Source organism: Armigeres subalbatus, chromosome 2, assembly GCF_024139115.2.
Source record: "Armigeres subalbatus isolate Guangzhou_Male chromosome 2, GZ_Asu_2, whole genome shotgun sequence".
NCBI classification, from domain to species: domain Eukaryota; kingdom Metazoa; phylum Arthropoda; class Insecta; order Diptera; family Culicidae; genus Armigeres; species Armigeres subalbatus.
This window is the reverse complement of record NC_085140.1, coordinates 351,304,289-351,326,255: the sequence shown is the minus strand read 5'-3', so window position 1 is coordinate 351,326,255 and position 21,967 is coordinate 351,304,289. Positions and strand designations below refer to the sequence as shown.

General features: G+C 39.7%; 1 protein-coding gene across 1 annotated transcript in view; it reads right to left on the bottom strand.

Moving 5' to 3' along the window:
• Positions 1 to 21,967, bottom strand: part of LOC134212928 (mucin-2) — a 303,320-nt gene that overhangs the window by 9,338 nt on the left and 272,015 nt on the right. Inside the window, exon 3 of the mRNA XM_062691275.1 lies at positions 10,416 to 10,740. Within this exon, the coding sequence (XP_062547259.1) occupies positions 10,416 to 10,740 (325 nt within the window). The remainder of the gene's footprint in view (positions 1 to 10,415; positions 10,741 to 21,967) is intronic.

Here is a 21,967-nt window from a genome sequence, read left to right as displayed (position 1 = left end):
CGTGTTAGAAGAAACCCGATTGGACGCGCACTACTCTTTTAATCGTTAATTATTTTACTAACTTGCACTACGCAGAGCAAAATATTTCTAATATCGTGCGATCGTTCTGCGTGTTCGAAATCGAGAAAACAGAAAACATGATCGGATGCGCACTCATTCTACTAGAAATCTCTAAAATGACGGATATATGGAATTGGGAGTGTAGCAGGGTTCGTTTTGGTACACGGTATGCCGGGTGTATCGTATAAATCGAAACTGAACTTGAACACTATCAAACGCGCACCTAATACTTTGCTTTCCGACCGACTAAATGAAGATAAACAGAATGACTCGGACTTCTAGAGCATTCTGCGCGCCTCATGAAAACACGATTGAACGCGCACTATTTTTTTTTTGTTTTCTGACCGACTGCATGGAGCAAAACATAACAAAACTGCATGGAATATTCCGCGAAAATTTTCCGTGCCTTCCAAAAACAAGTACATATAATTCAAAAATACAATATGAAATAAGGGATATATCACAACTTTAGGGAAGACACTAATCTATATGCATGTCATTGTATTGTTCGATCCTTATAATTTTATTATGTTCCAGTTGAACTTTTAACATTGTCATAATGCACTTTTGCAATCTTATTACCATTATGTATGATGCAATACAACTCTAAACTACATATGTGTGCGTAATAGATTACATATAAAGAAGTGTGTAATATCAAATCGCGTAGAACAAAAACTTTGTGGAAAAAATGTGTACGTACAATGCATAAAGGTAAAATAAGCGGTAACCTAGCGAGGGATTTGACGTAACTGCGAGATGTAAAGCTTGTAAATAAGTGTGAGCGACAGTGGGCTTTGATGAACTTTTATGAAAAAAAGGTGGTAATCAGCTGAGGAAACGAAAAGATGCACAAACTTTAAATAAAAGAGTGTGCTATAACAATTGTTCGCCCTATAACTAAGAATATCCTACAACAAATGTGGATAAATTGGTATGAAATGACAAAATAGATAATGATACTAAAAACTATTTTCTCTACAGCACTTCTATAATATTGATGCTAGCTCAATGGAACTGCTGATTGGAATGCCTGTCGCGATGGAGTTCTAGCAAACAAAAAGGTCACGGATGTTCAAACATCTTAGTGAAGATCTTATAGAATAATCCAATAATTTTTGATAGAAAATGTAGATTAAAACGTTATAATATAAATGTAATATAATGATTGTAATGTATTAAAAATAAGACGGTAGCAACGTAGTTACAAGATGAACCAGTCTCGGGCTGATAATCTTGCTAATAAGGATCAAAAAAATTCTTTAGCAACCAGGTTTTCTTCTCATTAAAGCAATCATTACTTAGTGAGTTTGAAGTAAACGGTTTCGATAATCACTCATCATCAGAAAGTACTTAGGCTAAGAAAAAACATTATCAATATAGAATGGAATTGTGTTTGAATAAATTAAAATTTGAATTTAATGGAAAATAGAAAGTATTTTATTATTTCGTTCATTTCATTATGTAATCTGTGATGTACCTACTAATATCACATTTTTTAAACACTCTGAATTCTAGAGTCATATAACAGAGAGACTGATAAAAACAGCCCAAGTAATCAATCACTAAGTCGTATATCTAGCAGATCGGCCATATAGTGGGACTTTAATTCATATATATTTTAAAATAGCTATATATTGGACCTATATGGCAGCCTGGCGTAATACAGTGGTAGTGGTTGGTTGCTTAGGAGTAGGTTTTTATTAATATTGCAAATTTAAAAGCAGACCATGACGTGATGGAGTATGAATGAAACTTTCTGTGTGCAATTTACGCAAGCTAAAAAAAAAATATAGAACTTGGTATGGAAGATATTATATTAGGGTCCGTACACTAATTACGTAACCAATTTTTCTGGGTTTTCCAATCCACTCCCCCCTCCTGTATGATTTTTTGTATTCATATGGAACGAATGGCATACCCCCCCTTCCCCCAAAAATGCTTACGTAATTAGTGTACGACCCCTTATGTTACAGAATATTAAAATAGTTTAACTTGGATGCTGAAATTTAACCTTAAAAAGAAGTTCATATGAAGTAAAAAAGATTTGATCTCACCAAAACAGCAAACTGGAAGACTTCTTAGGATCAGTATTGAAAAATTGTAAATGTCCATCGATGAATATTGCACGGTGGCCAATTGAACGTGAACCCATGAATCGTGCAAGGTTCAGATCAGACACACGGATTAGCTGGAATGTGCTTGCTGCACGGAGATGCCGGTCATTGGTAAAACTTTGCATCGCGACACCCCCGAACAACTTGACATTTAGCCTTAGTTTCGCGTACCCACTTGGAAATCGCAGATGGCGCTTCGAAACATAAACAATGGGTCCATCCTACGCCACCGCCACACTTTTTCTCCATAGAAGTCATGTTTTTTGTTTCGTCATTTGTTGTCTCCAAATAACAGACAGGATCCTCATTTGAATAGGGCATATTTTTAATTACGAAGTAAATATAAGAAAATAAAATGAACAAAGAGGAAAACAAATAATGTTTCTATTATTCGTTCGTTTACTTATTATGCTCAAGTGCATTAAGCGCAACGGAGCCAAAACCATTATTCATTGTTTTACAATTTTGCAGCTTGATGCTCAAATAAGGATTAGATAATCAAGAGAACAGTAAAACTGACTGAAAAAAAAAATCGAAATTCCTCTATGACAAGGCAGTTTCATTTTAATTCACAAAATTACGCACTTTTTAAATTACGCAATATTTTTCATTTGGAATTTTGTGTTTAATTTTGTGCTTTGAAAAATATTCACAGGGACTTATCCTGATTTGCTTGGCATGTATCAACTTGCTCTCATCGAGGAATAATGTCCCACTAATTTTCAGTTCTTAACCACTATACCAGGATACTTAACTTACAATCCTGTTCTATTTTACAGGATTCGCCAATGCGTTCAGTATCTATTTTTAAAATTAATAACGAGAATCTGTCTTTTGCGCTAGAATTCCGCTGGTGTTACTGTTACATCTTCTGTGTTCATTCTTCCAACTTTCTTAATTACTACATGGAATGCTTGTAGAATAGATTGAATGTATCCGAGGACAAAAAAACTGAATTAAAAGAGACCTTTTTGAACTATTTTAGTATCCACACTCCTGACTGTCGGTGAAGGCGCTGACCAATTCCCACCCCTCAAACCCATTGTCACCCCCGACGGCGGTACTCCATATAAAATGTCTGTATTCCAAAGCTAATATAAAATTGTCTGCCTCCAAAATTTGAATAAATTTTCAAGTTAGGCGACATTCCCGCTGAACGATAAACCGTTATCCGAGAAAATGAACCCACCAGAAATGTTTTGGTAATCCTCCCCAACAACCTTAAGGCGGTCATCTTAATACTCAGCTACGGAAGCCCCATTCTCCTTTGATTAATTCAAGTTTAGATTGATTTTCATTTAATATTTTTCTGCATTGCACATCAATTCCATTTTCGCCCTATTCGTGAAATGATTCGATTAATCTCGAGTTTGACAGGACCACCCGGACCAAAATTTCGGGGTACAGTGACATTGTACTGCATATGTCAAGTTGCTCCCGGGTTGGATTTGACTAACTTGTTCTTACTCAGCACTTTGCTTAGTTTAGTTTTGAACGTAAATGAAGAAATTTAAATTTTGACGTATCTAAATTATTTTTGGTAGAGAAACAAATTTGCTGTGACGAAAACCACGTCTGATCGCGAGCAATGATTACTACGATCGCCGGTCAAGCTATGCAACCACCAACACTGGACAAAGTAAAGAAAGCTCAAAACGAGCTAAAAACAGTAAAGCTGTTGGGAAGGACGAGATCCCAGTCAAGCTTTTCAAACACGGAAGTGAGCAGCTGCATCAATCAATCCACCACATTATCCAGAAAATATGGGATGATGCACGGAAACAAATCCATTACTGATTTCATGATTTAAAAATCATGAATTCATGATCTATCTCATTTCATGAAATCATAAATTTGACTCATGATTTCATGATAAATTCAGGTCAATTCAAGTCAATTCACCTAAATCATGAGTCAAAGCTACCGCTGCTGCCATGAATGTGAATCATGAAATTATGAAATCTATGGCACAGATAAAGGTAACATCTGTCAAACAGTGGCAATTAATTTGTGGCGTCCATAATCCTCAGCGTTTTTCTAATTTAAAACATGCTCTGTAAGTAATGTGGTTTAATCAACAATTGTATTTTAATAATAATCTATTTATTTGTTAATTTAGAGCGCCCTTGCGGCTTTATTGCGAAACACTGGCTAAGTTTGCGTCCAATTGTTATCATTAATATTTGTCTCTATCGATCGGTGGTGGCGTTTTTTTATTTATGTTGAGGAGATGGTGCTGGCAATTTCAAAAATCTTTATATTGTGAATTAGGTTTTGATTTGAATTCAAAAGAACACGACTTCGATATTAAAATCTACCCATGTCTGTGTGTAGTTGAATACTGAAATGCAGAGCATGCCAAACATAAGAATATTCTACTTAATGTGCAGTAGCAATGCACATCTGGCAGACTCATAAGTGCTGATTTCAAGTTTTATACGTATTTCATTAATCTTAAATATGGGACGAGCTCTAGTTCAAGTAAATTATTCCATTTTCGTAAATTCAATCCAAAATTTCAAGTTAAACAACTCATGCTGCTACGACCCGTCCTACGATTCGATGATCGGCTGAGCCCACATTTTAAAACTAATCTTCCATTTTCATGAGCTCAAATCATGATTTCAGGTCGAATGACTCATGGTTTCAGGTAAGATGACTCAAGATTTCGTGAACTAAATCATGAATCGATTCACAACTCGCTGACGGATCGAACCCGCATTTATAAGAAAAGCTCCTACTTTCATGAATTGAACTCATGATTCCGGTCGAATGACTCATGATTTCAGATAATATGACTCATGATTTCATGATCCAAATTATGATTAGCCGTCGGTAGAAAAACCGTAACGCATCAGTGCGTTACTGGAAAACAGATCATGGTGTATTTTCATAACATGAAAACGCACTATATTCATGAAATCATGAGTCATATTTATGATTTTCGACAATGGAATTTTACCCGTGTGAAGAATTGCCTGCCGGCTGGTTGGATGGCCTCATATGCCCAATCTATAAGAAAGGGCATATGTATACTAGAGTGTGCCAATTACAGAGTGATCATTCTTCTGAACTCGTACAAAATCCTGTAGCTTATCCTGTTTAACAGACTGAGACCGTTCCTTCGTCGGCGAAATTCTGTTCATCGATTTCGTCACCATCTGTTCATTGATTTCGTTTTGTTCAACATTGCACTCGAAGGCGCTATTCGGCGATCTGGCGTGCAGATAAACGGCACTATCATCACACGGTCGCATATGATCCTGGGTTTTACGGACGACATCGAACTTATTGGAATCTATCGCAGAGCAGTAGTGGAGACTTTTGTCCCACTGAAGAGGGAGACGGCGAGGATAGGCTTAACCATTAACTCTACCAAGACAAAGTACATGGTGACAGGTAGAGATAGAGGAAGACCTAGTGGTGTTTTTGCTGAGGTAGTGCTTGATGGGGATGTGTTCGAAGTTGTTGAAGAATTTGTTTACCTTAGAACGCTTGTCACATGTGACAATGACGTTCACCGTGAAGTGAAAAGACGTATTCTACTAGTGGCCCTTTATGGAAATGAAGCATGGACGTTAAAAGAGGCGGACTGGAGAGCTTTCGGGGTTTTCGAGTGAAAAGTACTGCATAAAATACTCGGAGGAAAACTAGAAAATGATGTGTGGCGCAGACACATGAATCATGGGCTGTATCAAGAATACAAAGAAGAAAATATTGTGAATCGTATAAAACCAGAACCAAATAGGGGCTGACGACTTCGTGGAAGGTCACTAACACGCTGGCTGCACGCAGTGGAATCGGACCTGGGGACCCTAAACATTCGGGGAAACTGGAGGAACATCGCCCAAGACCGACGATTATAGACCTTTACAAAACGCCAGGCATAGGTGTATCGACGCTGTAGCCAACCAGGTTTCCAGATAGTAATACAGATTAATACACGATCAAAGACACTTGTTTTGCTGTAAACACTTCTATTTTAATCAGGCATTGCAATTTATTCCATCATTTGATCTTCTGAGCCAAGATACTGATGATGATTTAAAGGGATATCGATTTTAGTTATCTATCTGCTCAGTGAACAAAGTGCAATGTTCGTCATGGGGAAACCTTTTTTCACCGCTTTTGTTGTATGTAGTAACGCCCTCACAATGTGAATAAGCCGCGAACCGCACTGGCTGTCAGGATCATCATCAAATCCTTAAATGATAATATCTTTCCAGGGTGCTCTTTGATCTAGGATAATATCTTTGCACAAGCAAAGATAATATCCTGTGCTCAGATGATATTGCAATGCCAGTTTTATTTGATCATTAGATCGTCAAACGTTAATCACAGAACAAATTGCTTTCTTTTGATAAACTCTAACAGGTTCTGTTCGTAATGCATTCAGTGCGTGGGTAAATCTTTTTGATCCCTTCATCCTTCATCATCATCAAATGGTGGGTTGACATCGAGGAAGGAGCCCCTAACATAGCTTTGGTTCCCACAAATTCCTATCTCACGCTTCCACGAGTCATCCGATGACAAAAGACCGCCAGCAAAATATTGTATACTTAGCTGGTAGTGCAGCCTGGGCCCTGTTGTCCTTCTTACATCAGCTAAAGTGAGAAGGTACGTATCGAACGTCTGTTCATCAGGAGGTGCGGCTCAAACAGCGTCTCTTTGCTACCCAGCGGCTGATTAACGAAATGCTGTATCGCGTCAGCTATACCTAAGGTGGCAGCTCCACCAGCTCGATGTAGGTAACGCGACCCCGGTAAAGTAGCTTACTGAAGCCTCTCAATCACCACGAAAAATGGAGATATAAGAAAAAGTGAACGTTATTTTTGGCAACTGGCCCGGCTACGAAATATGGACTATGATTGGAAACTCGGCACCTGGAATGTCAGGACCCTAAATGAACCTCGACAAGTGAGCCTTCTGGCTCGTGAACTGCAGAAGGTTGGAGTGAACGTGGTCGCTATTCAAGAAGTCCGATGGCCTAAATCCGGAGAACGTGAATTCCGAGCCGACCAACACTGCATTCGAACATAGCTATCACAGCGGCGGAAAGACACCCAAATGGTGAAACTTGTAACCAGATAGACCATGTTCTGGTGGATGGCGACCATTTCAAGGATGTTATCGATGTGCGGACATTCAGAGGTCCGACTCTGATCACTACCTCGTTGTCAGTAAAATTCGATCACGGTTGTCAACTGTATCGAACGAAAGATCACAAGAAGAACAAGTGATTAGCGAGGCGCAGTAAAAAATGGAACAGAATGATTTGCGGAGGTTTTATGAGACTGTCAATAGCGTGAGGAGAAAGACAGCGCCATATCTCGTCATATGCAACGACCAAGAAAGGAATTTTCTGACAGATAAAACCGAAGTGGCTGCCAGGTGGAAGCAACACTTCGAGACGTTATTGAATAGTGGAAGTGACGGTGCATCGATGAACAGAATACATATTAGCGGCAATGGACAAGCTACACTAGATGATGTTAGAAAAGCTATTAAAGAGCTGAAAAACAATAAAGCTTCGGGGAAGAATCAGCTCCCGACTGAACTTCTCAAACATGGCAGTGAGCAGCTTTATGAAGTTCTGCACCATACTATGTCAAAAATATGGGAAGACGAGGAATTATTGCCTGCTAACTGGTTGGACGGCCTCATTTGCCCTCTCTTTCTCTTTAAGAAAGGGCAACAGACTGGAGCGCGCCAATTAACGAGGAATAACCCTCCTTAATTTGGAGTACAAAATTATCTTCCGTATTCTGTTCAACAGATTGAGACTGCTTGAAGAGTTCTTCGTCGGCGAATACCAAGCAGGTTTTCGTGAAAGCCGATCAACGATGGATCAAATGTTTACCCTGAGACAAGTGCTTGATACATTCCGGGAGTACAACTTGCAGGCAAAACATCTGTTTATTGATTTCCAGGCAGCGTACGATTCAGTGAAATGGAATGAATTATGGCAAAACATGGTTTTCCGGCTAAACTGATACGGCTGATTTGTATAACGTTGGACGGATCAAAATCAAGTGTAAAGGTTGGGGATGAAATATCGACGTCATTTGTTACCTTAGATGGATTAAAGCAGGGTGATGCACTCTCGAATCTACTGTTGAATGTAGCGCTCAAAGGAGGGATTAGGAGAGCTGGTGTGCAAATAAGCGGTATCATTATCACAAGATCGCATATGCTCCTGGGATTTGCGGACGATATTGATATTACCGGTATTGATCGCCGTGCCGTGAAGGAGGCTTTTGTGCCTTTTAAGAAGGAGACAGTGAGGATTGGACTCACGATCAATACCAGCAAAACGAAGTACATGGTCGCTGGCAATCAACGTGGGTTCATTATTGGTGGTAGCGAAATGGTGCTGGAAGGTGAACAATTTGAAGTGGTAGAAGAATTTGTGTATCTTGGAACATTAGTGACGTGCAATAATGATGTTATCCGCGTGGTGAAAAGGCGTATTGCAGCTGCAAATAGGGCTTATTACGGACTTCGTAACCAGCTTAAGTCCCGTAGTCTGCAAATGAAGACTAAAATCGAGCTGTATACTACTCTGATTCTTCCGGTGGCTTTATACGGCCATGGAACATGGACGTTAAAGGAGGCTGATCGGAGAGCCTTCGGAGTGTTTGAGCATAAGATGCTGTGGACAATACTCGGCGGCAAACAGGAGAACGGTATTTGGCAGCGTCGCATGAATCACGAGTTGTACCAGGTATATAAAGGCCTGGATATTGTTAAGCTTATACAACACGGCAGACTACGGTGGGCTGGACACGTTGTATGCAGGAAGAACGTCGATGATAATGTTTATGTTAATGTTACACAATGGCTTTGTGCAGTTGAAGAGGACCTGAGGGCGCTCAATGTTCAGGGCGACTGGAAGCGATTGGCCCAAGATCGAGTCCAGTTGAGAAGGATACTCCATTCGGCGTAGGTTCATCGAAGAGCTGTATCCCATCAAGTATCAAGTATCTTAAGTGAATATCGACCTTCGCATTTCAATCGTGGCTTTTCGGACCATATTTAGCAACAGCACAAAAAACCATAACATTAAGCAAGAATCAATAATTTACCAACTTTGTTCATTGTTGCCTCAAGTACTTTGAGCTTCAAGCAGGATTATGATCACGTCAAAAACACGTTTAAAAAGCCGTGAAATAATTTCACTTTTTGATTTATTGTTTCATGGGCATTCTTCAGGGCAAACTTTTGAAGCTAGCTTTAAACAACTGTACGTGTGAATAATATTTCATAATACTGAGTGGTTCAAACTGTATGTTTTTTTAAATAACGCACAAATTTTGTTTCATGACATTGCATTTGCGTTTTTTCTGCAACATTTTCCGGAAAGTGTAGATGTAGTCCGCTTCCGAGCGCATGGTAATGAAACCGACCTAACACCTTCCCAGAAATCTTACCAAACAGTTTTATATTTCTCGCACATAATTTCATAACATTTTCATCTTTTGTCCGACATAACAAAATACGAAGAAACATTACTTTCCACAAGAGAAAAAAAACAAATAAAACCCATCGCAACGAACTCGGTAGATAAATCATTGTCGGTACAATAAAACTGATAGTCAAGGGCTGTCGTTATTTATGAAAGTATGGCATATTTTCCTTTTCCATTTTTATGGTCTGTCTTTCACTGTCCCGGTGCCACAGGATGGTAACATCCTTTAATGACTTTTTTCGAGGACCGCAAACAGCTTCGGTTTCGGTTCGAACTTGTGAAGAAGAATAATAAAATGTCCGAATGAAGCCGGATGGCTAGCCGAACCAGAGAACGAGCTCCCTGACTTTGGACCTTCGTCGTTCCTTTTCGCTGGCTGGTGTGGCATATGATGTCCGGTCCCGAATTTGCCATGCACACAAAAGCAGCTCGGCCGTAGCCAGCGCAGCGTCACCATAACAATATCAATTTTCCTCTCAACTAAAAGGGTATGTGGTAAAGGTAAAGGGTTGTGGAATATCATCGAAACATCGACTCCGAAATAATAATAAAATAAAGCGAAAACTTTATCAAACCGATGCATAATATTTACTTAATTAGATTTTTAGTACAAGAATTGCCTTCTAATTTTGTACAATTCGGTGAGGCAAACCTTTAGCAACGGAAATTTTAAGCCAAAATAAGTCTTCTAATACCCTTATCCAAGAACACAACTCACAAGCACAAATAAATGGGAAAAATGAATACCCCTCTACCCGTTCGATACTCACAATCGCTGAGATCCGCCTTGAATGCGCTAAAGTAGAAGGCCAACGCCGCCACACATAGCACGGCCAGCACCACAATGAAGGCAGCAGATATCAATAGAATGGACACCGATCTGAAGTTTTTCTGCTTTTTTCCGTACATCGACGAGGACAGGTTCCGGGTGTCGCGCCATAAACCCCAGGACGTGTACCCATAGTGGCTGCTGAGACTCACATCAGTCGGGTACGAGTACTTGTTCATGTGTTGGTACGGGGCGCCTCCCCCACCCACGCCCATCAGCGTCGATCGTCGTCCGAGGGTGTTCTGGTACGTGGAGTACTCGGCAGCCTGTTGGAAAAAAGAAAGCAGACACAAAAGGAAAATCCGGGTCAGATTCGGGATGGAAAACGGAAAAATGTCATTAAATAAATGTGGTAACATCACGGAATCAGTGCAGGCCCTGCTCTTGCTGCTAAATGCTGATGCACTTGTAGGTACTTTCGTCGTACATTTCGACGACGTCAGAATGCAAGGTTGCGATGGTGAACGAAACAGAGCGGAACGAAATAAGAAATATAGAGAAACCACTCCATCGACCATCAGCATCCTTCGGTGATAGCTGGGTAGAGCAAATTTGGAACAATTTTCCACAAGCAACAATGACCATTTGAGAGCTTTGTGTATTTTTCGTGATTATGGTCAAGCAGGACCAGACAAACCAACCGGAAATGAGTCCAGCAGTCGAGCGGGTGGTGAACATGGTCTTGGAAGAGTTTCTGATTTATTTTGCTGACATGCTGTAGGGACAAGATCGTTTTGGGCATGATACCCATTCCCGGTGTCAGCCTTATTCTAACAAAAAGCTTTATTTTATTGAACATAATTGTATAACTATGAGTAATAGTAATTTGATAAATATTAAAGAATTTAGTTCCAATAGAATTGAGTAGTAAACTTTAGGGTCGGAAATGGGGATGCTGCCCAAACAGATCTTTTCTTTACCACGGAGTCCGACAGAACTAAACAAATGGCCAGTGGAGCTAATTAGGAAACAAAGTAAAGTGGCAAATATCTGTACGTGATTCCGTGATATATTCACAGTAAGTTGCAGCAGAATAATAAAAACTTCACTTGAAAACCATGCTAGATTAATGTGTTTTCCTAAATTGTTTGAGGTTGATTGTCCTTAAGTCTTTTCCTTTATTTTGTACAAATCTTGATGCGTAGGTACTAGAGGCCTGAATAAGAGAAACGCGGATAGGTATGTGCCGCCAATCGAACCGTCAAAGACAGCAGCCAATCGAGCAGGGGACCTGTCAAGCAGCCAAAATGTTGGCTCAAATACTGAAAACGGTCAAATTCGATTTTATGCTATTTTTCAATAAACATAATTGAATGTATTTTACATTAGTTTACAATAATATATGCAAGTCATTTATAGATTATGAAATGAAATTCCATTGTTTATTGGATTCTATTGTGATGTGATGTGGACACATAAAATAGCGGATTGTGAGATTTTATCTACATAAATCATTTCTTCCTTTTCATGTGTTGTTCTTTGATGAAGAAGAATGAATGCAGTGTTGGCAGAGTCATATTTTCTATCCGCGTTTCTCTTATTCAGGCCTGTAATAGGTACGATACTCTATTTTACAATTTTATGGCATACAAAAAAGTGCATTGCACTTCACTTTCTCATCTGATCTAGGAAGACCAATAAACATTAGTCAGATTAAACCGATGTCGCAGATACATTATAGAAAAAATAGTATCTTGGCCTAAAATTATGAGCCCACAGTCCAATCTGGCCTATTTTAACAGAAACCAATGTTACAAGTCAGTTTTAGGTGCATTACGCATAATTTGTTTACGAAAAAATAAAAAATCAACAAAAATTAAGAACATCTTTGAAAATTTCTAAGTGCAATTGCTTTCAGCGATGACAACTAAGTGGTGGGGGTGAATTAGACAGCTTAAGAACTGCAACTGTTTATCAAGTATTTTTTTAAACTACCTTACCTACCTACCAGTACCGCTTCACAACAAGCAAAATAAACGATGTAAATGATATTTTGGTTTAGAACTATTAACTCAAAGGATTGATGGCTTAAATGCCGCACTGCTGAAATTACATCAGAATTTGGCTAAAATCTAGCTGTTTAATACTTATTTCAAGATTTGAAATAGCTCGGAGAGCATGAAATGTTTGAGTAACGTTGTATCATGGAAAATAATACGAGAAATTCATAAACATGGGGTAAACTACAGTGACTATAATAACAGTGTCGTCAAGTGTCAGAATTGGAACAGAATCGTCTGTCAGTTCCATACAAATGCGCGTTCCAAACGAGCAGGAGACCTGTCAAACGTGGCACATGACGTTACTCTTCTTATAGGACTCTAGGGTAAACAAGCCGTTGCAAATTTTACCCCGCCTGTTCACTTTACCCATGCTACCCATATTAGATTGCTGTTTTTGATTTAAAACAAAACATCTGCTCTTCGCTCAGGAAAATGAGAAATGGATTTATGTCGTATAAATAAATTCTTAAGCATTAAAAAAATGAGTTCCATCTTTTATCAGGATCTACTGGTCCATGGAATAGATCAGATAAAAATGATGCAAGTATTTATAAAATTTATTTTGTCTACTTTGCTTCTCAACGTATTCAATTTTGAATAAAGTTAAAGTTTAGTATGGCCCATGGTCTTGACAAAAAACATTTGATTTTGTTAGAAGTGCCAAAAAATTGAGTGAGTAAGTGGAATTTCTATATTACTTTATGTCCAATAATCGCTTCCACCATATCATCGTATTTTTTTATCGCAAATATCCAATTGTTAATGTAGAGTTAATTCTACTATCTCTATCATTTACATTATAATGCAGTTCTATTTAATGTAGGCCCCTGTGATGAACGAACAGTTCATTTACTTGTTCAAATTTTACTCATTTCGCATCTATGCTTAGTACTCGCTATGAAATTCATTTAACCAAACCCAGAACACTCCGATTCCTCTAGTCCGGGGTAAGCTCATAAACTACTAACAAGCAACTTTTGCATACCCCAAACTAGCACACACGAAACTATCCTACAGATGCACTTGAAATCCCGCACAATAACAATTTTCCTCGAAAACCAAACAGTTCCCCATATATCCCGGTGTCTCTCTCGTTTGCCATGAACTGAGCTGTGGTCCGTGCTACTGCTGCACCATCGACAAAAGGCATCAATTGCGAAAGTTTTTCAATTACACACTGCTAAAACCGAACGCTCTCACATCGCTGCGCGCACCTAACCTCTATCACATATCCCATCCCACATCGCTGCCACCACACTCCCATATATCACCGAAACAGGGGGGAGGGGGCGAGCTGATGCATGCACGTCCGTAGACCTACGTCAGGCGAACAACAAAGCACAAGGCGCAAACTTCCAGATAATTGATTTAGCACAAACTTCATCTCCAAACACTAAATTAGCACACCACCCGTGCGCTCCGCTCCGGTCTTCATGACGAAACGGATGACTACCGAATGCAGCGGAATCCGATAACCCAGTTACAGCTCCGAATGCGGTGCAACAGTGGGGTTAAATCCGGATTAAATTGGCAATGCTTCTTGGTGGTTCTTTTGCTACATTCTAATACCGTTTAAGCATGTAGGGCAACTTTTAAGAAATAAATATTACACAAGGAACAAATGAGCTAGACATTATTGTCACGAGAACATTATCACCCAATACTACGTGCACTGTTTTTTTGTTAGCAGGTACTTATTTATGGCTCCAATTTGAAGGTTCTGAAAGCATTTGGTAGATTTGTTTAATCAATTTTCTATAGGAACATTCTTCAAATTTTTGTAGAGTTTAATTTCTTTTTTAAATCTATTAGAAATATTTCTGGGGGTATTCCAGGAAAAAATACTCAATACATTAGAAACGAGCTAACCTCGTGCTGAAGGTATTTCTAGTAAAAACATAAAATGAATTCAATGAATGGTTATCAAGGACGATTTTCCAAAGCAATTCTCAGAGGTATGACTTGAACCGGATTGAACAGCGAAAGTATTACGAGAAAAGAAAATTCACATGTTGACGTTTTCCACCTATCTTTTTTGAACATGAACATTGTGGCCTAATATGCAGGACGTCAGCTGGGTCAACTATAGTTATGAAAAGGGCACGCGTACGACGGTATAAAATGCCCCTTCTAGGGGTGAAGCCAGAATCAACACGACGGCGCGATGCGACGCATCGCACGTCGCGTTTACTCTGGCGGGCACCAAAGTTAATTGAGTGCTGCATTCTGACGTCACGAATGAATAAGATAAATTTCCGTTCATCGGTTTGATAGGTAACAGTGGTTTATAAATATTTGGCAGTTAGTCGATTTTGGAAATTTAGCGTTTAAATTTTTTTTTAAATTTTAATTAGGAATTTGATAGTGTTCCTCACGAAATCCACCGAAATTACACCGGTTTTACAGTTTCCCTTCATATCGATCGGTGTTTACAAGAATTTTAGATTTTTTTTAAGTTCCCGTAAACAAACCACTGCTACACGTAAACAAAGTGAGGTTAAGTAAGAGCACTCTATACTTACCTAAATAGCTGTGTGGCCCTTAAACAAAGAGATGATATGACCACGACTCTCCGTGGATGTGTGTGCACGCCACCGAGGTCCGACTGGAAGAGGCATAGTCATGGCTAGCTGCTTGCCGATTGACACGCTGAGGCGTGAATCTATGAACACACGCAAGGTATTTTATCCAAACCCCACATTCCCCTGCTTTCTAATTAAAAACACACAAACAATTTCTAGCATACGATGCAATGCTTGTTTTTCTCCTGGACTATTTAAATGCCACGAAGATGAACATCTGCTGCATTTGAGAAACCGATTAACTCATTTGACAACTAAGGCAGTGCATTCTAAGATAAATTCCAGATAATATATTTGGCTTTCCAAACAATTTTGCAGCATAAAATATTTCTCCATATCTCTCAGATTTCGTTACATCTAGCTCAACTGGTAGTCTCATGTACACTAACGCCGCTACAAGAAATCTAAATTTATTTTAACCTGAATCAATGCTCACAGGACTTCTAGATTGTAAACCATTTTCCGTTGTTCTTCCATACGTACCTGCAAAACATTTTTCACCACAAATTATTTTTCACCGGTCTTCCAGACGCGCTTTGTGATTTTACTTGTACCAAAAATCAATTTCCTACGGTCTTCCACACGTGCCTTGTTGTTCTCCAGACCACACACCATTTTTCCAGCGGTCTTTCAGACGCGCCTTGTGGTTTTGTAAACCACAAACTATTTTCCGACGGTCTTCCAGACGCAAAACACAAACCTTTTCGACGATCTTCCAGTCGCAGCTTGTGATTTTGCAAACCACACACCATTTTCCTATAGTCTTCCAGATGTAGGGGAGCGGACCAGCACTGACCAGAACTTATTTGGCCGTTTATACACCACGATTTCCGTAAGTCAGTATCCTGCAATCCGGTTTCTGCCTTGCGTGCACCGTACTCACTTATACACTTCTGACAGCCTTGTATTCAAAATTCTCCATGGCTACTTTGTTATTTCTATATGCTCGAATAAACTTTCAAAGTGACTTCAACAAACGTATGAAACCCTACACCCCCATCCATCGATATATAAATCAATTAATATGGCTTACATCAATACCTGATGTAATCCTTCATTCTACTAGGTTCCATTCTCTTTCTCTTTGAACCCTTTTCTGTACCACTCTTTTCGGTGGGGCACGCTTAAAATCAATAACACAGAGATGTGTTTGCATCACACAAAACGGACCTAATGCGGAACATCCCCTAGATGAGCGATAGTTACACAGCCACAAAAATAGCTCGTGTGGTTTTATTGAAGCTTGGATTTCAATATTTTCAACAGTATTTGGTTCCTCATGAAACAAGGAATCTGTACAAACGTTTACATGTTGAAAAGGACCGTTATCACGACCGTACGAGGCATTTTTGTGCCTGTGTAACTGTCGCTCATCTAGGGGATGTTCCACATTAGGTCCGTTTTGTGTGATGCAAACACATCTCTGTGTTATTGATTTTAAGCGTGGGGGCAGTGTTCTAGCAGCTGATGCATCCGTTCTCGTTGGGGTTGATGATAGGATGTGCCTTGTCTTGAATGTTATCTTTCTGGTGTGTCGCATGGTCTATTCTTGAAGTACCAGGCTTTGGTAATAGTTTGAGATGAGCTGCACTTCTGTTGTATAATTCTCCAGATAAAGACGAACGAATAGTTACATCTGTACCACGTTTATCGTGAACCGTATACTCTTCCGATGCGAACTCTGTGCTCAACTTATTCTCCTTTCTCAGTCGCTTCGCAATTACTGTATCTCCCACTTCAATTCCACTAAGTCTAGCTTTTCTACGGTTGTCGGCGTATAATCTTCCTTTTTCTTTTTCCAGCATATCGTGATCTCGCATGGCTTCATCTGAATCGCCAAGTAACGGCACACTAGGAAGCTTTGAGCGCAACCGTCGTCCGAACATAAGTTCAGATGGCGCTTTTCCAGTCGTGGAATGTGTTGCTGAATGATACATCAATAAATACTTTCGCAATTCCGTACGCCAATCTTGACCTAGCTCTTGAGCAATTTTCAAACGCTTCAATATGGAACGATTCTGTCGCTCGACCTCACCATTCATTTAGGGCCAGTAAGGAATTGTATTTATCAAATGTATCCCGTATTCGACACAGAACTTACGAAACTCTTCTGACAAAAATTGCGGACCAATGTCCGTTCGGAGTGATTCAGGAATGCCATAACGAGAAAATACTGTTACCAGTTCTTGAATAGTTGACTTTGTTGTGATGTCGTTCATTTCTATGACTTCCACATACCTGCTGTAATAGTCAACGCAGACCAGAAGATATTCCCCTTCAGGAAGGTGACCCAGAAAATCAATCGCTATTTGTTCCCAAGAACGAGAGGGGAGCTTCGTTCTTGTCATTGGTTCGGGCGGATTAGGCACACTTACTAAAGAACAACCTCGACAGCACTTCACACATTCTTCTACCTGCGTATCCATTTTAGGCCACCACACATTGGCTCGTAGGGACCTTTCATTATTCGAACGCCTGGGTGACCCTCATGCGCTAACTGAAGTACTCTTTGTTGAATATTTCGGGGAATCACTACACGATCACCCCTTAACAGTACACCGTCTACCTGACAAAGCTCGGTGAATAGCAGTTTGTAGGGTAACGGTAGGTCACCAGATTTTGTGGATTCCAAGGCGTGGAAAACTTTAATTATATCTTCGTCCAGCTCACTGGCTTCCTGAAGAAACGTATCGCCTTTTGAGTAAGTTTACGTAACGGTTCATCAACTTCAGCAAGATTAGGAATAAACGTTCCCATATAATTGGCCAAGCCGAGGAAACTTCTAACCACGCTTTCGTTTGATGGTCGACGAAAACTCATAACAGCATCTCTTTTTGCGTCTGATGGTTCATTAGAATCGATTTTGAATCCCAGGAATTCAAATTCCGTAACTCTCATCTTACATTTCTCCCAATTTGAAACGACACCCCTTTCTTCAAATCTTGCAAGGACCTGTAACAGGGATTTATTTGTTTTTCAATACAATAATAATATTATTAATTCAATAGCATTTATTTAACGAATACTCGTGTGGTACAACTCATACCTTCTCGAGGCGAGAATCGTGTTTCTCCAAAGTATTCCCTTCAACGCCGACGTCATCCAGGTACCAATACGCACCTTCGCAGTCCGCTAACATCTCATCCATGGTACATTGGAAGATTTCTGGGGCCGACACTAATCCAAACGACAGTCGCTTGAATCTGTAGAAGCCTCGGTGTATAATAAATGTAGTGATGTCTTTAGAATCGTCGTCCAGTTCTAATAAGAAGAACGCATCCTTCACATCAAGAACACTCCAGATCTTGCCTTTTCCGATTTTGGAAATTATATTGTCGATTACAGGCATCGGATGCCGCTCGCGTACTACTGCTTGATTGACACGCCTTAGGTCCACACACAGACGTATGGAACCATTCGCTTTATTTGAAACAACGAGAGGCGAAACCCAGGACGCTGGGCCGTTCTTACCTTCGATGTTGTCTCTTTCCAGAAGCTCATCCAGTTTGGCATAAACCGCATTTTCCAGTGGAACACACTGGTTGGAAAATCGGTGCCATGTTGGGATTCATTTCGATGTGAACTTTGACTCCTGCGATATTGGGAAATGACACACTACGGATAGCCTTATTTTCAGCAACCTGATCTACCTCCATGCCGATCCTTAGAATGCCAAGCTGTTTCGATGACACATCCCCCAGTAAGTTACGTTGACCATTAGCCGTAACAAAAAAATCAGCATTAATGATTCTGTTGCCAACTTCAACCTGTACCTGGAATGTACCCAAAATCTCTAGGAGTTTGTCGTTCCCATACGATTTCAAAATTTTCGTGCTGCCTTTTTCACATTTGGTTATTCGTACTTATTGCCGCTTGAGGTCATTCCAAGTGTTTGCTGTTATTAGATTAACATCTGATCCAGAGTCAATTAACATTTCAACCGAAACACCTCCGACCTTGCACACGAATACGTTTGTGTTGTTGTCGACGTGGAACGTATAGTAGACCTTCTTCTCTGCATCTTCTGGCACCAGTTTAGGCGTTTGTTCCGGCTCAACTGCATGATCTATCAAGTTTACTTTCTTCGTTGGCGCGAAAGAACGTACAGAAGTTGGACGCTTGCGACATACTTTTTCAAAATACCCAACAGTTTTACATCGACGACAAATTTTGCCTTTAGCAGGATGGGTTGGACTTTTGGACACATGGCCAACTAAGCCGCATGCAAAGCATCTTGTAGACATTTCTTTGTCCGTTTTCATCTGCTTGTTGGGAAAAAGATTTACAGTGTGTTCTGGTTTGTAATCCGTTTTTACCCTGTCAGCTGCATAGATTTTGTACACCTCAGCTGGACGGTCGCGCTGCTCACCGACGTTCATTTCCCTCTGATGCTCCTAACGCTACAATGTCAGCTAATGATTTGTCCTTTTCCAGAATCCTTCGACGCAACTCTTGAGATGCGCATCCTTCGACGATGACGTCGATTAACATCATCTCCTCAATGCTGGTTCTGACATCGGTTTCGTACTTTTCAAGACCACTTTCCATAAGCTGTTGTCTCAAGCGTAGCACGTAATGGGCAAAGCGTTCATTCAACTATTTTCTTATATTACAAAGCTTATGGCGTTCCAGTACATCTTGTTTGCGAGGCTTTAAGTACTGGTCCAATCGATCAATTGCCACGTTATAATAGGAAAATCTTCAGTTCCATCAAGGGTCCGGTACACCTTCTGTAGTTGTGGGCCACCGAAGTGTAGCATTTTTGCCCTCATTAGTTGTTGGTCGGTGATTTGATACGAATCGAAATAGTATTGGAGTTAACCTTTCCAATCCTGCCATTATTTGGCTATCCGTTTGGTATCCGTTTAGCGCTAAACATCACAGCAGGTTCATTGACGACACGATTTCTCTGATGGTTCTTTCGAACTATTTTCCAGTGAACTTCTATTCCACACCTCGATGTATGCTTAAGTCAATGGTCCTTTCATTAGCGACTCATAGACCCATCGGCTGTATTATATAACCAACTTATGAATGGTGTATGATATGATATCCAGGTTCATTGAGTTGATATGACTTCAATCATTATTCATACCAGCTACTACAGATCTTTCAGGTTCACCAAAACGTCCTGGAAACCGTAACGATTTAATTACTTGATCATCTCGGTGTACGCAGAACAAATGGGTAAGGGACAAAAGGTCGAAAGACAAAAGGTCGAAAGACAAAAGGTCGAAAGACAAAAGGTCGAAAGACAAAAGGTCGAAAAGACAAAAGGTCGAAAGACAAAAGGTCGAAAAGACAAAAGGTCACAGGGACCAAAAGGTCGAAAAGGACAAAAGGTCGAAAGGGACAAAAGGTCGAAAGGACAAAACGTCGAACGGGACAAAAGGTCGAAAGAAAAAATATCAATGAGATTAAAAATACGAAAGGGACAAAAGGTCTAAATAGACAAGAAACTGAAACGGAAAGAATCAATCTCGCAACAGAGTTGGTCTACACAGTTGGCAAAAAATCTGCTCTTTTATTTTTCACAATTTTTAACAATAAGTTAAAATTCATTCAGTGAGTACAACTAATAGATGGATATTTGAGTTTTCTAAATGTCACTTCGATTTGTCAAAATGGCGCACGCCACACATCAAATACACTGGCGTGTATTACACGCAGGTATATTTTTAATGCACGCGTCTGCATGGCTGAGGCGTGCACTATTTTGACAGATCAAAGTAACATTTAGGAAACCTAGACATCAATCTATTATTTGCACTCATTGAATGAATTTTATTTAATTGTTAAAAATGGTGAAAAATAAAAGAGCAATTTTTTTTGCAAACTGTATAGGACAACTCTGTCTTGTGCAATACAGGTTATATTTCAACAATCTTTTTTATCTCTAACAGAACTATCTAGATATTCATAATATTGTTTCTTAGTCATTATTCCTTCTTTGAAAATGGCCCATTCTTCAACTTTGATTAATGTGATGAGTGTGTAATTTCTGCTTCAAGTTAAATGCATTTCACAAATTCCTTTGGAATGTTCAAAACTTGTTATCAGCTTGTTCTTGATCGACCTTTTGACCTTTCGACCTTTATGTCCTTTTCGGCTTTTGTCCTTTTCGACCTTCTGGCCCTTTCGACGTTTTGTCCTTTCGACCTTTTGTCCTTAGATTCGATCAAATTGCAGGTTAACCTCATTTTCATTGTGCATCTTGACTCAAGATTATTTTGGAGCACCTTAGATATTGGATCAAATGTTCGTGGAAATTTGGATCATATGCGTATAACATTGGATTGGGTGAATATCAATGATGAGGATATTGCGAAAGTCTTGATTGATCTGGAAGATACTATGAACTAAACTCAAGAATATTCCGTATTTACGAAAATTGGGTTTGCATGATGCATATATACCTAATGAACAGGATTCGGGGTATACCGACGATGAGGATAAAGCCTTGATTAATCCGGTAGATACCATTAGCTGAACTCCAGAACGTTTGTGGATTGCCTTGGGCATCCCGTATTCAATGGAATTGGATAAGCATGATGCGTATATGCCTATTGAACCAGATTGGATGAATATCGACGATGAGGACATTGCAAAAGCCTTGATTGATTTGATAGATACCGTGAGCTGAACTCCAGAACGTTTTGGAGTACCTTGAGCATCCCGTATTCAAGGAAACTGAACCAGATTGGGTGAATACCGACGACGAGGACATTGAAAAGCCTTGATTGATCTGATAGATGCCGTGGGTTGAACTCCAGAACGTTTTGGAGCACCATAAGCATCTCGTATTCAAGAAAATTGGGTTTGCATGATGTGTATATGCTCATTGATTAAGATTGGGTGAAAAGCCATGAATGATCTGATAGATACCGTAGGTTGAACTCCAGAACATT